The sequence below is a fragment of the Monodon monoceros genome, unplaced genomic scaffold (genome assembly GCF_005190385.1).
Source record: "Monodon monoceros isolate NGI ecotype Baffin Bay Population unplaced genomic scaffold, NGI_Narwhal_1 Super_Scaffold_13, whole genome shotgun sequence".
NCBI classification, from domain to species: domain Eukaryota; kingdom Metazoa; phylum Chordata; class Mammalia; order Artiodactyla; family Monodontidae; genus Monodon; species Monodon monoceros.
Window position 1 is genome coordinate 5678813 of NW_021703769.1, and position 18725 is coordinate 5697537.

General features: G+C 52.9%; 1 protein-coding gene across 2 annotated transcripts in view; it reads left to right on the forward strand.

The window, feature by feature from the left end:
- The window catches only part of BMP7 (bone morphogenetic protein 7), an 87976-nt gene that overhangs the window by 57249 nt on the left and 12002 nt on the right, over positions 1-18725 (forward strand). For both annotated transcript variants that reach the window (XM_029220976.1, XM_029220977.1), the window contains exon 3: positions 3081-3229. In XM_029220976.1, coding sequence (XP_029076809.1) covers positions 3081-3229 — 149 coding nt within the window. The remainder of the gene's footprint in view (positions 1-3080; positions 3230-18725) is intronic.

Below are 18725 nucleotides of genomic sequence, written 5' to 3' on the forward strand. Positions count from 1 at the left end.
CCTCGACAGGGCTTTCCTGTCCCGATGCCTTCCACGAAGGTTTGGCTCTTCTCAGCAAGCCCGGAACGAACTGCGAACTAGGGCTCAGGAGAGGGAGTCCGCACACGCACACATGTTGATTCACGATGAGTCAACGCTCGCCTGTAACATCTGGCCCTCGGTGTCCTGGCTGTAATAAGAGAACGTGTAGTACCGTTTGGCAAGGAAAGGCCCAATTCCATTCCCTGTCCATCAGGGCCTATCCAGATATCTGGTCACATCTTCTGGCAAATAATTTTCCAGCGAAGTTGCCACCCAGGTCTGTGACTTGTGCTGTGCTGTAGAGGCTTCCTACCGGGGCCCTGGGAGCCTGAGCGAGTGAGGGAGTTGTTTGGATTCGGAGTGGTGCTTCTTCTCTCATCTGTTAATTATCTAGAGCAGCGAACCGGTTCGTCGACAGTCTTGGTATCTCCATAGCCAGGAAAGCCATCAAGGCAGATTGGAGATGAAGACAGTGGAAATTCTTGTTTGGAAGTTTAAAATCTGTGTGGACGTCCCCCCAAGTCAGTTCTGAAACTGCCTCTGAAAAGGCACTGGGAAGAAGTAGAAGTAAACGGGTCATGAAAGATTGTCTCGTTATTTTAATTCAGTTTGGCCATGAAAGTGAGTGTCCTCAAAATATTCGGTGGCTCTAAAAAGACGTCCTTGCCCCTCTGATGTCTCTGTATTACAGAGGCAGCAAGTGTCCTGCAGTCACAAGGGACTGCGGTTTGGCTGGTCAAGAGACCATGCACTGTCTTGTAGTGTGGCTCCGTTCTGCCGGCCGTACGATCAGAAGTCGTATCTCGTTCACACGTGTGGCATAATATAATTCAGCATTTTCTGAATTGGGCTCCGGCGATTACTGAGTATCACTTAAAAAGTGGGATTTTGGGGGGCGTGAGGTGGGGATAACCCCTGTTTCCATCTTGTGGTCCCGGTCACCGTGGAGTCCTCAGCCCTCCCGTGGCCAAGGGCGGGGCAGGGACTTGACGAGGCCAACTAGATCCTCTGCCCTCAGACGTTTGGATGGAGAGAGTCAAAGAGGGAAGTACAGCTCAAATTCATTCCCTCACTCCCCAGAACTGTGCCTTGATGAGACAGCCCTGCACCCTCACACCTGTCTTGGCTCCTGTCTGCTTCTGAGCCTGCTTCTCCAACCTGTGTAGACTTCTCTGAGTGACCTGTTAATCTCCCGGTGCATTTCCACTGGGTTCCTAGTGAAAGTACATTTGAGACACTGGGTAACATTCCCAGTTTGTTCTCTGCATGCATGCCTTCTCTGAGTCTCATACATTTTAATATGCTTGGTAAATGTCTAATGTGTTATGATGGAACAGAGACATCACCAACTTGGAGGTCTGCAGACCACACAGGAAAGATGAAGAGGGTGGTCAGCCCTAGTTTTTAGGAGAGAGAGCGGGGGATGGGGTCAATAGGGAGATCGTGCCTCATCTCAAGGAGCGGGTATCTGCCGCTCGCTTCGGCCGAGGGCTTAGTGAGTTATATACGATGCGTTTAATTCGCCAAAGGCTCTGAAATGATGACAGCTACACTTGAGCAAAGGCAGCGTCCAGAAGACCTTCTCTTCTTGTACGGTTGCAAGCCTCCCAGGGGGCCCGGTGGGCTTCCAGTCCTGCCTCAGCTGTGTGCCAGCAGCGTAACCCTGCGCTAGCATCTTTGCCTTTCTGAGCCTCAGTTCTGGGACCCACACAGTGGTACAGTTAATATTACCCACCTCAGAGAGTCATTGTAGGAACTCAGTGACATGATCTGGGCAGGCAGTGCAACCCAGGGCTTGGCAGGTGGTAAGTGCTCCATCAGTAGTTGATACATCTGATAAGGTGTGAGCAGAGAAAATTCACCTTAATTCCCAGGAAAATTAGATCCCTCCAGGTACGATAGAGACTGTCAGTACCCTGGGGCAGGAGCTGGTTGGGTGCTGTTCATCATTGTACCCACAGCCTGGTACAGTGTAGGAGCTCAGGTATCCTAACTGACTATCGAAGGACTCAAAATATTTAAACTTTGAATCCTTATAATTAAAAGTGCAAAAGAGACATTAAGATATCTTACATACTAGAATTCTACTACCTAGGAATGTAAAAATCCATCCATCCATCCTTCTGTCCATCCATTCATCCATACATCCATCCATCTATCCATCCATCTTCCATCTATCCATCCATCCATCCATCCATCTTCCATCTATCCATCCATCAATCTTCTATCCATCCATCAATCTTCCATCCATCCATCCCTCCATCCATCCATCCATCCATCCATCTCTCCATCCATCCATCCATCCATCCATCCATCCTCCATCCACTACAAGGTCAATTGTGGTTTTACCCATTTTGCTACTACAAATCTGAGGAAGAGAGAATTAAAGGACTCCCTCTATTAATGATGTCAGTCTGCATGGGGGGTCCACCTCCTAACACGTGGTGGGCTCATGAAGAAGTTGCACAGTGTGGAAATGAGGAGCTTTTGCACTGGTGCTCAGCTGCCTGGGCTCCAACCCCCAGGCTAGCAACTTCCCGGCTAAATGACCTTGGGCATGTCACGGTTTTACCATGGATTCATCGGAGATGATAGTACTCCCGCAACTTAGGGTTGTGAGAACTGAATGAGAATGTGCGTACCACACTGGGGACAGCGCCTGGCAAGTGGTGAATAAGCCAACGAAAGGGCACTTCTGTTTCCTGAAACTTCCGGCATCACGGAGGCTGTGTAATTGCTGCCTTCCTGTGCTCTGTCTCACTGGCATCCCCCCTAATGAATCTGAAGGGCGCATCTGTCTCGTAGCGGTGCGTCTGTCTCCTGCACGTATCTCTTGACACCTCTTCTGCACTCTGTCTCCCCACCACGGCTGCTACCTGGGGGTCTCCATGGCTGGATCTTGGTCTGATGAACCCACTTTGGGGGGACTGGCAGACCTCCTGCCAGCTCCCCTGCCTCACAAGGTCCTCCTGTCCATCAGTGGCTGGCTGGCTGACGGGGGGCGGGGACCGAACCATGACCTGCTGACCCGGAGCCTGTGTCTCTCTCCTCTCTTGCAGGGAGTCAGACCTGTTTCTGCTCGACAGCCGCACCCTCTGGGCCTCGGAGGAGGGCTGGCTGGTGTTCGACATCACGGCCACCAGCAACCACTGGGTGGTCAACCCACGGCACAACCTGGGCCTGCAGCTCTCGGTGGAGACTCTGGATGGTAAGTCCCCGCCAGCACCCCAGCTCGTGCCGGTGCGGCCCGCAGCCGTGGACTCGAGGAGGATCTCGGCAGTCCACGTGCTCGTCTCCATCGGGACCAGGCTTCCCCTGCCCCCTCCCCCATCAGTATTTACTGTCCAGCTTTTTGATCCACAGTGAAAGCAGTCCCTGCCTCTTTTGCATAAGATGGTTACACAGTTGGCCAGAGCTGGGTTGGGTGAGGCCTCGTGGCTCACAGCAGCGTGGGTGGCCTCCCCCTATTCGAAATGCAGACTCTCTGGCCCGTCCCAGGCCCGCGGCGTCAGAACCTGCGCTTTAGCTGAGCCTCCGGTGATGCCCGAACATAGAACGTGCTGATGCAGGCTCCTCAAACTCAGGTGTCCTGGGCGTTGTTGGATGTTTAACAGTATCCCTGGCCTCTACCCACTAGATACATAGATAGCCTCTTCCACTTGTGACACCCAAAAAATGTCTCCAGACGTTGCCAAGTGTCCCATGCGGGCACAGTTGCCCCAGTTAAGGACCACCGCACTGATACGAGGCATTACCGTCTTCCAAGAGATTGAACGCGGTGCTGAGTCCCAGATACTTGGAGAATGCGCTGTCCGCCCGCCCTCCCCCAGCCCCTCCCCCGCACCCCACGCCCATCTTTTCTGAGAAGGGCAGACAGGAGAGCACGTGCGGGACTAGGGTTGGGCCCGGCTGTGCCGATTTCTCCTTCCCCAAAGCGTATTTCTTATTAAGTGGGGATGCCTTTAGGGTGTGGGTAACTTCTTCCTTACACCAGTTTACAGAAGAATTATTTTAGAATAGGTAATACATGTGCCTGGCTCAAAATTCAAAAGTTACAGCCGTGTGCAATAGTGAGTAGTTTCCCTCTGACCTCCTTCCTCCAGCTGCTGAGTTCCACCTCCCAGCGGCAGCTATCTCCATGTTATTGGGTGTCTTTCTGATCAGAGATGCCTTCTGGGTATCTAAGCAATTACATATAGATTCTGCTGTCCTTTTTTTTTTCCTCCCACAAATACTATCATAGTATATACAGTGTTCTTCACTTTGCTTTTTTCACCGGACAACGTATCTCGGAGGTTGGTCTTTTTTCCACTGTTAAAGAACTTCCTTAGTCTTTAGAGACTGTTGTGTTTTTGTATACATGTGGAGTGGATGCAGCTCTGCCGCTCACCCGCTGTGTGACTTTTTGGACAACTTCGCTAACGTCCCAGAGCCTGCACTCCTCGCCTCCAGCCCCGGGGTAATAAGAGAGCCTGGGTTATTGGGTTGTTCTGAGAATGAGTGAGTTGATACAGGAAGAGTTTTAAAAATAATGCCCTAAGGTACAAAGGAATTCCCTGGGACTCTTGTGAAAATGCAGATTCTGTTTCAGCAGGTCTGGGGCGGATGGGAGGCTGTGGTCCAAACAGCCCCCAAGTGATGCAGAAGCTGCTGGTCCCTGGACAGTGCTTTGAGTAGTGAGGGCTGAGAACAGGACCCGGCTCATAATACACATGCCCTAAATGAGAGGAGGAGTTGTTGTCGTTGTTTTTGTTGTTTTACTACCACCAAGAGTAACTCATCCAGTCCACCCGGGATGGACGTCTAGGGCTTTTCCATCTTCCGCTCCTATAAACAGGGCTGCAGCGGAGAACCTCAGCGCACGTGTCCTTGGACCCTTGAGTAGGTGTAGGTCTAGGAACAATTCCTGAAAGTGGCATGTCTGTCGTTTTTTGTTTTTTTTTTTTTAATATTTTATTTATTTGTTTAGGCGGCACACCACAGGCTCTTCGTTATGGCACGCGTGTGGGATCTAATTCCCCGACCAGGGATCGAACCCGGGCCCCCTGCTTTGGGAGTGCGGAGTCTTACCCACTGGACCCCCAGGGAAGTCCCTGTTTGTAGTTTTGATCGGTATTGCCAATTTACCCTCCGGAGAGGTCTTTCCATTTGCGCCCCCACCAGCAATGCACGCGGGCACCCGTGTCCCCTTCTTTGTCGGGACAGCCTCTCAAATGTACCTGCCTTTGCTAATCCGATAGATGATGCGTGGGATCTTGTAGTTTTGCTTTGCTTTTCTCTCCTCTGTGCGAGGCTGAGCCCTTTCTCGAATACGCCGTTTGCAGTTTCCTCCCTGGGAACCTCTGTCTCCTCTGCCCATTGCTCGCATAGGGTGTCGGTCTTTTTCTGCTTTATATTTTAGGGACATTTTGCCCTTTGTGATTTGAGCTGCAGATGTTGTTCCAGCTTTTAGTTCTTCTTTTTACTGTGGTTAATGCTGGGGTTTGGCCAAGTGGATTTGGAAAATGTAAATAAATTTTATAATTTTTTCCCCAGAATTATCCGCCTAAGGTCACATGCTGTGTGGGAGGGGGCCACAGAGTTTAGGACCACACTTGTCTTCTCTCCAGTCTTCTTTCTACTGATGGTCTCCCCCAGGCTCCCCAGCCCCCCAGACCTTCCCCTTTTCATGCCCCTGACACTTTATAGTGAGGTCCTAGAAGATGCTGGAGTTTCCCATTGCTCTATACTGGGTTGGCAAACTATGCACGGTGGACCAAATTCAGCCTCCAGACTGTTTTTGGGTGCCTGTGAGCTAAGGATAGTTTTCAAAATTTTAAATGGCTAAGAAAAATTTTAAGAAGAAGAATATTTTGTGACACATGGAATTATAGGAAATTCACATTTTGGTGTCCATAAATAAAGTTGTGTTAGTACACAGTCACACTTACTTGTTTACGTATCACCTGGTCCTGCTTTTGTGCTGCAGCAGCGGAGTTGAGCAGTTGCAACAGAGCCGCTATGGCCCACAAAGCTGAAAATATTATTTTTAGAAATACTATTTACAGAAGGAGTTTGCAGCCCCTGCTGTATACCAGAATTTCTCAAACTGTGTTCCGTGAAGAGTCATGATCAGTTAAGTGCAAGAAATGCTAGGTTGGATAAACTAAACGGGCTTCACTGCAGGACTTATCCAGAGCCTTTATTTTGCTGATGTCCATTGTCAATCTCCTGATAGGGTATACAGCATAGAAGAATTCCAAACTTATTTGGCGATAGAATCATTCAACTCTTGCTTGTCCTTAAAAGCCCCTGTGGAACACAGTGGAGATGAGGCACAAATGAGGCTAAGGGAGACTTGATTGACCTTTTCAGAGTGACCATTTCCCTGAACTCGTGGGTGTTGGCTTGGCCTGCCAACTTGATCCAACGGGTCACGTGCTCCTTTATCCTGCCTGCCCTTCTGGCTCAGCGTGGCAACAGGTTTGGTTTTTCTCTTAAGTGACACTCAACCCAGGCCTGCCATCCCCTTTCTCCCCCACAGTCAGGGCCTTTGTCCCCCTTTTGCCTCTAGCGTCTGCTCCCCCCCAACCTGTGGCTGAGGCTCAGTGTTTATTGACGTGGCACAGCCTCATGGTTACATGGGCTTGGGCTCAGGAGCTGGCCAGACTCCCCAGGTTCAAGTCCCAGCTCTGCTGTTTCTAGCCACATGACGCAGGGTGAGTCACTTAATGTCCCTCATCTGGAAAATGGGGTTAATAATAGTTTCCACCTCCCAGGGTGGTTGCAAAGGATTAGATGAGCTCATGCAAGTGAAGAGCTTAATTGCTTAACATGTGGTAACTGCTAAGCACAAAGTAAGTGCTTCCTGCCATTGTCTCATGTGATCCTCACCGTTACCAGCGGGGTAGATGCTATCACTAACATCCCCGAGGGACAGGTGACGAAACTGGGGCCCCTGAGAGGTGCTGAGGCCTGGGGACCCCTCTCCATCCAGGGGAGCGTAGCCTAGTGGCCGCAGGATGCTGCCTAGAGCCAGGGTAAGGCTTAGACGCCATGCCCCAGACTTGATGCCCCATCTCCTCCCCTCCTAAATGGGGCCGTGGGGGCTGGGCGTGGATGCTGCCGCCCTGAGACCCGGCCTGTCCAGGTGCTGTGCACGTCGACACAGCAAGTTTAGGCTGGCTGCCTGGGTCAGGGAAGGGCCACCCACCCAGACCGTCAGGGAGGAGGAAAGTATTCAATGGCCAACTGAGGGTATGAGTTTTTGCATCTTTGTGGGGCTGAGATAAGAAGCAAGTGAGCCCAGCATTTCTGAGACCACAGGCTCCTGGCTGGGAACTCGTTTCCCTCCATGGTGTTTCTCCCACGTGTTGTCCATCACAGCCCCCCTGGGTGGCACGTTGAGCATACAGATTCCCGGGCTCCACCCCCAGACCCACTGATGGCGATTCCCCAGGGATGGGCCCAAGAATCTGCCTTTTCTCACAGGCTCCTTCTAACTTGGGGTCCGGCCCAGTGATAACACCCCGCCCCATGTTTTGGGGTACCCTGTTTATAAGATGGTGCCTGGGCTGGCCAACTCCATTCAGCTCTAAACCTGGGTCAGAACCTTTTCACGTTGGATGCCCACACAGGTGAAAGACCAGCAGGGCCTGCTGGGGAGTCTGTGGATTCTGGGGTGCATTTGATGGGCAGGCTGAGGCACACACACTGTGTGCCAGCCCTGTGTTGCCTGTAGGGGCAGCCTGGCCCCTGCCCTGGGACCACCTACTAGCATTAACATAAACTCCGACAGCACCTGGAGAAGACGGGGTTTCAGGGCGTGGCACCCGTGCCCAGCTCCCAGTGCCCCATCTGGGAGGGGAGGAGATGGGGCACTGAGTCGGGGTACAGCATCTTGCAGCCACTGGGCACCTGCCAGAATATGCAGTCAGGTCACCTCCGGGCCTCAGTTTCCCCACCCATACAATGGGCGTGTTGACGATAGTAATTCGGACCAGCTTGCTTAGTGAGGCACAGACGTCACAGACCCTCTCTCCTGATGTTTGGTGCGGCGTGAGGTGAGCCCCGGCTCACCGGGTCTCCACACGCTGCCTGAGACCACCCAGGAAGCGCGTGTCTGTTCTGTTCCCTCTTCCTCCAGCTGCGGCCCTCCTGTTGGTCGCCCCTTAGAGCGGAGCGGAGCGGCGCAGCTGAGGCCTCCGCCAGCCGGCAAGCCTGTGTGGGGAGAAGCCCATAAACTCCCCGGGCACCTGGGGCTCGTCAGGAGCCCAGTAGGGAGCCTCATCTCATCTCCGAGGACAGGACGCCGCGGGAAGGAGGGCTGGCGTCTGCTGTCTTTCCTTGTACAGAGGACAAGAGGAGAGGCAGCCCCTCCACCTCCCAAGCCACACAGACTGCGCCCCCCTGAACCCCCAGGGCAGTGGGAGGGGGGAGAAGAGGCACCCTGAACAGAGGGGACCTGACACCAGTGTGGAGGGCTTGCCAGCTGGCAAGGGGGCTGTGTAGGCGGCGCTGGTGAGAGCTGCGCCCTCGCTGCCGGCCGGGCCCCGTGCTCAGTTCCGGTCCGGGACCAGAGTGGGGACATTCTGGCGGCTCCTGCACCGACTCCAGCGCCCAATGGCCTGACGCTCCGCGGGGCGGCCTCGTGTGATCTGGGACGGCTGGTCCAGCCTCCTGATGCCTTGTCCCTTCATCTGTTCCTCGGGCATAATTATGGCTGGGAGGAAGAAAAGAGTGAATTCATGTAAAAGTGCTGAGCCCTGGGCCGGCACCCTGTCCGTGCTCGTGAGTGTTAGATATTATTATTGCTGTTATCGATGTGTTTAATTCTCACAATGACCCTGCCCAGGTAGCACGTTTGTTATGGCCAGCATCTTACAGATGAGGAGACAGAGGCCGAGAAGGCCAAGCAACTTGACTAAAGTTACTCTGCTCCCAGGGTAGACCTGGGCTTGGCTGCAGATTCTGACTCCAGACTTGCTCGTTGCTGGAAAGCCTTCGAGGAATGTGGTCACCAGCGGCCACACCTTGAGGGGCAGTGTGTAATTAACAGGCCCCTGCTGGGTGCACGGCTGGGCCATCCAGACAGAGAGCCTGGGACCCTATAGCATCCTGGTTTCTGCCTGGCTCTTCTCTCCACATCCCCTTTCCTGCGAAGAGAGTTTGAAAAAGGACCCGGAAGACAGTGGTCTTCCCACAGGGCTAACTGGAGGAGCCAGCGTCACAGAAGTGGCCAGGGGGTCCTCCCTGCATTCAAAAATGTTAGAACTTGGTTTATGACCATCTTGATATAACGATGAATATAATCCTGGCTGGATTAAAAATGAAAACATTTTCTCCAACACTAAAAAGTTCATGTTTTTTCTTCTGATTTTAAGAGACACTATAACGTTTTCCCAGGCCCCTAAAAGTGCTGTGGGTCTGGCCGTGGTGCCTGACGGATCCCAGCCTGCAGAGCAATGCTGAACCCTCCCAGCCCCAGCACCTGGTGGTCAGAACTGGCTTCCTACCGTCAAGAGCCTTTTGCCCATGTTGAAAGCACATTTATTCACTCAACAAACATTTGTGTGGAGCTATGATGGACCTGGGACTGTTGCAGGCACCAGGGCTACGGCTTGGATAGGACAAGGCTTGTGCTCACATTCTCATAGGAAGAGGCAGACCGTGAAGGGACCATATGCTGAAGGTCAGGGATGAGGCCGTGAAGACAAGTTCTGAGGTTCCGAGGATGGCTCCGGAGGGCTTCCTGCACACTGTTCCTGGTGCCGCTGTCCGTCCCAAAGCGGCAGGGAGGTGAAGACTGCTTTGGGCTGGAGACTCCATTGTCTTTGCAGATACAGAAGCACCTAGTCCTTTGTTCCCAAGGCGAGGACTCCAACATCTTGTCCTCGTTGACAGGGTCCCCCTCCTCTCCCTTGTCCACAGAAGAAATCACTTGATGGCTCAGGAGGCCCGCGGTGTCGATCAGCCCTGGCTCTCTGACTCAAGAAGACGACCTGGGGGCCTCGCTTCCCCCCTCACACTCCCTTGCTGGGGGCCTCCAGCCGCTGCTCGACACCCCCGGAGCTCCAAGACCAGGAGGGCCCCTTCTTCTCCCTCCAGAAGGGCAGATACAGGCACATCCTGGACGTCTGCATGCAAAGAGGGCGCCCACGAGAGCACGTATCACTGTTCTTGATCATCCCAGATGGGATCAGATGGGATTGTGAGGCATTTAAAGGATTGAGGGCGTATGCCGTGCAAGCGTGATGCCGGCCGCGGCAGCTGAAGACGGGACCCGGGGGCGAGCCTTCGCCCACGGAGGCTGCGGAGACTAAGCTCCATAAAGCCGAGGTTGGTGAGCGATCCCGCCCACGGCGCAGCTGGCTCCCAGGTGCCTTCGCCCTTGCGGTTGCTCCACATCCTGTTCGTCCAGAAGCCGAAGCAAGAGAGCAAAGAAGAGGCCCTGGTGACCCAGAGGCTGGGATGGGACCTTCCAGGGCCGGTGGGCAGTGGCGGCTGCGGTGGCCTTGGGTAACTGGGCCAGGCGGATGTCACAAGTATTAACTGCGTTCTCACTTGTCACTCAGGCCTCGGTCCATCAGGAGAAGTGGCTGGAATTAATGCGTTTTGCACAATCAAGGAGGAACATTCTTATGCTGTGGGCCTCCTAGGGGCACCCGATGGCTCTAGCCCTGGAAAACAGAGAGACCACAAGAAAACCAAGATGCCACCCTCTCTTGGGCGAGTTACATCCCCTCCTTCCCTAAGAGGCCCCGTTTGTGCTCCCTGGCTGCTCCGGGGCTCTTCTGGACTGGGCATGCTCTTTCTGCCCGGGCCACCCAGGCCTGCCAGTGGTGGCCCGATGCACTGGCTCGACCCTGTCCTCAGCTCAACTTCCCAGAGTCCTGTATCCACACCCCTGCCCACCTGGTTTGCCTCTGGGAAGGACCTCCCCTCAGAGCCTCGGTGGACCCTTCCTACCCCTGGAGGCCCCCGTAGGCTGCCCACATCCATGCCTGGGCAATCTCTCCTTTCCGCATTTCCATCCACCTTCCCTCGGCAAAGCTTTGGGGGTCAAGTTCGTAGCCTCGAGCCAGCTTTCCCCGTCTGTAAATGTGGGGCCAGTAGTCCCGCCCGAGAGCAGTGCAGGGGGTGGGCTCCGCACAGTGCCTGGTACAGAGCACACACTCAATAATCTTCGCTGTGAACCAACAACGGGCAGAACCCTCTCTGCAAGGAATACGTTCACTGGCAAATAATAGACGGTAAAGGCATCTTATCTCATTGCGACATTTTATGGTTTTCTTTACAAGTCTAGAATTCAGTGGATCTGGGGTTGGTTAGAGCAGAGGTCAGCAAACGCCTTCTCTAAAGTGCCACATAGTAAGTGTTTTAGCTTCGCGGGTCAGACACTCTCTGGCCAGGTTCCTCATCTCGACCGTTATAGCGGCAGTACGCACGTGCGTTAAAGCGGACAGTAAATGTGTGCACGGGTGTTCAAAGCTCTGTTGCAGTAAAGCTTCTTTTTTAACTTTTTATCTTATATTGGAGTATAGTTGATTAACAATGTTGCGTTGGTTTCAGGCGTACAGCAGAGTGATTCGGTTATACACATATCATGTGTCTATTCTTTTCCAAATTCTTTTCCCATTTAGGTTGTTACATAATATTGAGCAGAGCTCCCGTGTTACGCAGTAGGTCCTTGTTGGTTATCCGTTTTCAATATAGCAGTGTGTACATGTCAATCCCAAACTCCCTAACTATCCCTCCCCCGCCCCACCCCGTAACTGTAAGTTCATTCTCTAAGTCTGTGAGTCTGTTTCTGTTTTGTACATAAGTTCATTTGTATCTTCTTCTTCTTTTTCTTTTTTGATTCCGCATATTGCTCTTTCTCTGGAGAGAAAGGGAAATGTCCAATCAAACTTTATTTGCAAGAGCAGGCGGTGGCTGGATTTGGCCCACGGGCTGCTGTTATCGACCCCCAGTTAGAGTGCGAACAGCAGGCAGGGCTTCCCCCCCGGCCCCCGTCTTGCGTGTGTTGGCTGCGTGGCGCCGCTGGCGGGTGGCTGTCTCCACGTGCCCAAGCCTGGAGGAGGGGAGCAGGGGCCGGATGAAGGCTGTTCTCGGCCTCTTTAGGAGGAGCCTGCAGCACCCATCCTAGAAGGAGCGGCACACGAGGCTGGGAAGGGTCTCCTTTGCAGCCTGCTTCGGTGGAGGAGGGCCAGGCAGGACGGGGCTGGGCACGGTGGCGGGCGCGCTCCTGGGGTCGGACCTTCCCGGCTCAGCTCTGCAGCCTCCCCGGTCTCTCCAGATGGCAGGCGGGTTGATTCCAGCACCGACGGACACCTCGAGTGTGCGAAGACTGTGGGGAATAGGCCACACCAAGGATTTCACCTCTGCTTCACGTCACAGAAATGAAAGGGTAGGTCCACACAGAAACCTGTACGGGAACGTCTGTCATGATGTTCATGCTTACGCACACTGGAAGCAGCCCGGGTGTCCTTCGGCAGGTGACTGGGTCACCAAACTTCGTGCATCCACACTGTGGACCATGAAACATGCAGCACCGCGAGCGAATCCCAAAGACACGCGGGTTGAAATAAGCTGACGAAAAAGACTGTGCGTCCATGTATATGAAATGTCTAGAAAATGCAAAGCTGTAGGGATTAGAACAGGTCAGTCGTTGAGAGTCTGGGAGTCGGGGAGGGGGTGACTGAGAAAGCAGGGCTTCTCCCCCTCGGCACTGTCGGCGTGCTCTGTGTGTGCGTTGGGACGGGGTGCGTCCTGTGCACTGTGGGATGTTTAGCAGCATCTCTGGCCTCCACCCGCTTGATGCCAGTAGCACCCCTGCCCCAAGTTGCGAAAACCAAAAATGTCTCCAGACGTTGCCAGTGTCCCCTGGGGTGGACGGGGGGGGGGGGCGGGCTCACCCCTGGTTGGATGCACTGAGGTAAAGCAGCAAGCACGAGCGAGTTCTTTGGGACGCAGGAGCTGCTCTGTATCCTGAGAGAAGTGGTGCTAACATGAACCTATGCACGCATTAAAACAGACAGATCTGGACACCAAATAAAAGTCCATTTTACTAGATGTTAATTTGAAAACTAAGATTTAAGAAAAGCCAGAAAACAGGAACAGAAGCAAAGCACTCCCTCTGCTAGAGGCAAAGCCATGAATCCTAAGGATGAAGAAATCAGCAGAGTCATTACCTGCTTGTTGGGTGGGCCGGAGACCCCATCATGGTTGCTACAGTGTAGCAGGGTCAGTTACCATCACAGGCCAGGAAAGGCTTTCTATCCTGACTTAAGGAGCACCTCTTGGCAGATAAAATACAGACGCACGCTTAAATTTGAATGTCAGATAAACAACAAATAATTGCTTAATATAAGTTTGTCCCACGTATTGCAAACGTTATTCATTTATCTGAAATTCAAACTTAACTGGGCATCCGGTATTTTTATTTGCAAAATCGGATAATCCCATCCTTGGGCAAACCTTCAGGGCTTTTTTAACCTATTAATCCTTGTCTAGAATATAAATCTTTTTCGAAGATACAGACCTCTGTTCAAATATTACGCGTATCTTTTCTTCCTGCCTAGATTAATGAATTCACCCACCTCAGCCCCTCTGCCTGATACGTTTGGCCTGGCTCCCTATTCAGTGTGGCTTGCTCTGGAGGTTTAAATACAAATAATCAAAACAAATACTTGCAAGTGCTAAGTGAAGCCTTTATATTGTAACAGCATAAAATGGAAAGGAATTCCTCTCTCAGCTAACCCACACATCTTCTCCCCCAGTGTAACCTTTCTCTGCCCTTTGTGGGAGTATTAAAACAGAAATAAACTTTATGTATATACATATCCACATCTGTTGGTATATGCTTCAAATTTCTTTTCTCCCATGTGGAATCACACTGTATCATGTTCTGCCCCTCACTTGGCAGCCCTTCCTTCTGTCGGTCCCACGAGAGCCTGGACCTGTCTTGTCCCCGTGGTAATAACCCCCAGGGCGCAGAGCTTTGCTGGGCTCCGGGCGTGTGAGCCAGGAATATTCGTAAATCGATGAGTGAATTGTTTAGGTGGCTGGTTGGTACTTCATGCCCGCACCCCCTCATTTAATTATCCTGTCGTAACAAAGCACCACATTGTCTGTGGGTTGCGCAGAGAAAACCTTGACCACAGTAACGTATCTTTGCGTGTCTCTGCTGCCTGCCTTACTTTAGGAAGGGTTTACGCTGGCTCTCGACCTGGGACGTTTTGCCTCCCAGGGACACTCGGCAAGGTCGGGAAACATTTTGGGGATGCATTTTTGGGAGCAGCCAGGGATGCTGCTGCACATCCTACAGTGCCCACGACGGCACCCCAGAGGATCAGCAACCCAAACGCCTGGTGCCAGGTGGAGAGGCCGGCTGTGTTTGCGATCGCCTGCTTGGCGAACGTGCTTTGGGCCCCATCTTAGAGCTCTCACCTGTGCAGGGACGGTGGGTGGAGGGGACCATCCCTGCCCTGAGTTGCTGAGCCTTTGGAGGAAGACGACGTGTGTGCAGGGCCCCGAGAGGCCGCCCTAAGCGTTACGGGGGTCCAGAGGAGGGCGTGGTGGGATGGGGCTGGTTTCTGGACCTCCACATGGCTTCCTCTCTCCCCACCCTATCTGTTCGCCACACACCAGTCCCAGGGGGCCTCTCATCACAGAACTCTGGCCACGTCCCCCTGCCAGACCTAGAACATGAACCGAGGCCCCGCATGACCCGGCCCCTGACCGGTCCCCCCTTGCCCCTGAGCGCATCTCCCTCTCTGGTCAGCTCCTGGGGGCTGTCACCCCGCACCTGGCACGGTGCCTGGCACACAGAGGGGGCTTCATGAATCGTTGTTGACTGAACTGCTAAATGGATAAACAAGTTGTTTGCTCAAGCCTGGGACGGAAGAGGATGAGGCAAAGGGATTTCCAGACGCGAGGCCCCTCTGCAGCCGCAAGACACGAGATCAACATGTGTTTCATTGACGAGGGAAGATGCCCACAGTACGTTGCCCCCAACCCAGGTTTATGTGAATCAGCAGGGACACACATCTCAGTTATGAGGAATTGCACACACGTGTCTCCGTGTGTCTATACGTGCATGACGGGAATGGCTTCACGGGTGTGTGACCCGCACAGGACCCTGTACTAGGACCCCATGCTGGGTTTGATGCTCTGCTGTCTCCGTCTTGCGATTTTTAATAACATTAGGTCAAGGGGTCCTGCATTTCCACTTTGCACTGGGACCCGCGGATGCTGTGGCCAGTCCTGGTGTCCGGGGATGGCTGGGAGGTCAGTGCATCTTCTAGAACCCCAAATGGGCTGTGAACAGCAGGGCCCACTCTCTTCTCTGCAGTTTGCTCCGGTTGCAGACACCAGGCAGAGTTTTTATAACCCTCCCACCCCAAGAGGAAGCCGGGGGGATGAACTCAGTTCAGGGTCCTTCTTTCCACATTCTTCCAAATGACCGTGGTCGCACAGTTGACATTTCAAGGAATACCAGGGAGGTGAAGACCAGCCTGGGAGAAAGCTGTCTCCTCTCCACCTCCAGGTGGCTCTTTGAGATGCGGTCCTGGGCCAGGGGAGCCTCCGAGCTCACATGCCGCTCCCACCCTGTGTTGGGGAACCTTGACCCCTTTTTAGCGCGTGGGGCAGCCCAGGACACACCGGTGTGACGCTGAGAGCTCAGACTCTGGCTTCCAGCAGAACAGGGTTCGAATACTGGCTCCACCACTGACCCGCTGCAAGGCCTTTATCGCGGGAGCTTGTTCCTCTTTGACAAGTGACATCACGATGTCTGCCCCGTGGGGCCGTGGAGAGGGCTGGCTGGGCTGTGAGCTCTCAGCCCACTGTTGGCGCAGGAGACGTTTGTTCGTTTAGTAAACGGTCGTCAGGAGCCCACGAGTGCCGGGCACTATGACGGACATCCTTACACTGTTTATTAACAAAAACTATCCCCCGGGGTTTGGTTGATGGGTCATTCCTACTCCTGTTTTTGTTTTTTTGGTTTTTTTTTTTTTGTAATTCATGTACTTCAAAAGTTAAGATATAGTTCACATACATGGAATTCACCATCTTAAAGTGTACCGTCTGGTACTTTCTAGTACATTCGCCTTGTTGTGCAGCCATCCCACTAAACAATGCCAGAATATTTCCCTCATCCCCAGAAGAGACTTGCTATCCATTAGCACTCCCCCCATTCCCTTCCCTCTCCTGGGCCCTGGCAACCACTAATATACTTTCTGTTTCTATGGATTTACCTATTCTGGAAATCATACAACATGGGATGTTTTGTGACTGGTTTCTTTCACGTAGCATAATGTTTTCAAAGTTCATACATGTTGTAACATGGATCCGTACTTCATTTCTTTTTCTGGAGAATAATATTCCATTGTATGGATACACCATGTTTTGTTTATCCACTCATTAGCTAATGGACACTTGGGTTGTTTCCACGTTCTGGCTATTATGAATAATGCTGCTGTGAGCACTTGTGAACCTATGTTTTTAGTTGTCTTGGGTATGTACTTAGGGATGGAATTGCTGGGTCGAATGAGAGCTCTCCGTTTAACTCTTTGAGGAATTGCCAAACCGTCTTCCGAAACATCTGTGGCATTTTTATAACCCCATCAGCAGTGTAAGAGGGTTCCACTCTCTCCACATCCTCAACAATACTTGTCTCTTGTCTGCCTTTATTTTAGCCATTTTAGTGGGAGCGAAGTGATATTTCACTGTAGTTTTCCGTATCCCTGTTTTTTGTTGAAGGTGAATGTCTGTTGTGGTGACAGTCAGTTTTACCTTGAAAGCTCTGATCTTTTCTCATACTTGGTGATAGTATGAGAACCTGCCCTGTGAGTGCCTGCTCTCTACCAGGCCCAAGATGGCTTGCTACCCTGTTCCCTAGTTCTCCAGCCTCTGAAAAAGGGGCAAGGATGACCCTAAAATGGCAACTTGGACTGAACAATCAAAGGGGTTTATTCGTTTGGCTGGCCGGGGCAAGAATTCAGCTTCAGGAACGGTGTGATCCAGTGGCTCGGTGATACCACCAGAGATCACATGTCTGTTTGTCTCTCTGCTCTTCCCTCCAGCAGGTCAGCCCCATTTGGAAATGTGGTCTACTCGTGGTTGCCAGATGGTAGCTGTTTCTGGGACTCTCTCCATCCCTCCTCCCTCAATCCTGTCCAGGGAAAGAGAGGGCTGCTCTGGACTTGGAAACTTCTAGGATACCTGTGCTCCATTCATTGACTAAATTGGGTCATGTGCCCACTCCTGAGCCAGTCGCTGTAGCTGGAGGGTTGGTTGCCACGTATAAGGCCGCAGGTCCTGCCCTCTACGGCCAGGCTGGGGTCACTCTAAGGCACGGCTGCCTAAATAACAATTGGGTTGGGCAGGAAGAAAAAGAGGGCATGGGTGAGACAAATGGCATCATCCCTATTTCACAGATGAGGAAATGGAGGCCCCAGCACGTGACTTCCCCTCTCTCAGCCCACACAGGCTGGTCAGCGGCAGATGTGGGTTTCAACCCCCTGGAGACCCTCTTCTTTCCTTTCTGTCTGCCCATTTCTCAGCTGAGGCTGTGCGTCCCTGGACGTGGCTGTCCTGACAGTGGCCAGAGCGAGCCAGACACCCTCCCTCAGATGCCCAGCGACTGCCCCCAGTGCTTGGATTTACTGGATCTGGAACAGCATCAGGTTTTCAGGGAGGCATTTTTATTTTGCCCTAAAAGCCTTCCAGGGGGGACACAATTCCTAAGGGCTTGGCTTTAATGGTTTCTTTTATAGAATCATTCAAATTATAGATGGGTGAACTCGAGGAAACCCCGCTAAAGAATGCAGGAAAGCCGGCATTAAAAGCGACCAAGGTAAAGTAGTGGTGAGTGGAAGAGCTCGCTCTTTAAACATTTGTTGTTAAACAGCCAGAGAGAACCCCCTAATGCTGATCTGGTCCTTGGGAGGCCGGGTTTCGGGACATCTGGCCCGTCTGGAGGGCTCCAGGTGAAGCTGATTCCAGATGTGGATGGGCCCGGGGCCTTCAGAAGCACTGCTTTCGCTGACCTCTGACCCTTCGCACCCAGCTTGCAGGCACCATATTTGCTGTGGTTAAGCAGCCTCACCTGGGTTCAGATCCAGCTTCCCTGCTTCCAAGCTGAGTGTCCTTGGGCAAGTTATTCAGCCTCTCTGAGCTGTTTTGTCATGAGTGAGGTGGGCTTTCTTTGTCCTCTTGCTTTACCTTCCTTTGGAATACTTATCACCACCAGATGTGATGTTAAGTATATGCTGGCCAATGGTCTCATCGTTGCCGGAGCTGGTAGCCTGTTCTAGGCCCCCGTCACACTCGACCCGCCCGCAGAGCACAGGACACTGTGACTGCTTCATCCGCCTTCTCCCCCAGAATCCAGAGCCCCACATCCTCTCGGCATCCCCCTTCCTCCTGTTCAAGCTTCTTCCAGATCCTTCCCCGCCGGGCACTCGTGCACAGCCTCTGCTGCATTCCCCGGATCTCTCAGGTGGAGACAGGGCATCTGGGCTCAGTCCTCACGTTGCTTGTCCAGCTACACACTCTCCCCGGGGTGCAGTCTCCACTCCGGCCTGGACCGCTGCCCTTAGCTGGTGGTTAGTGAGCACTTCCGGCGTGCAGAGCTCTGCTGGGAGGAGCATCTGTGTGTTGAGTGGCAGAGGTGGGGCGTGAACCCAGGAAGGCGGGCCCCGGGCCAGAGCACGTCTTGG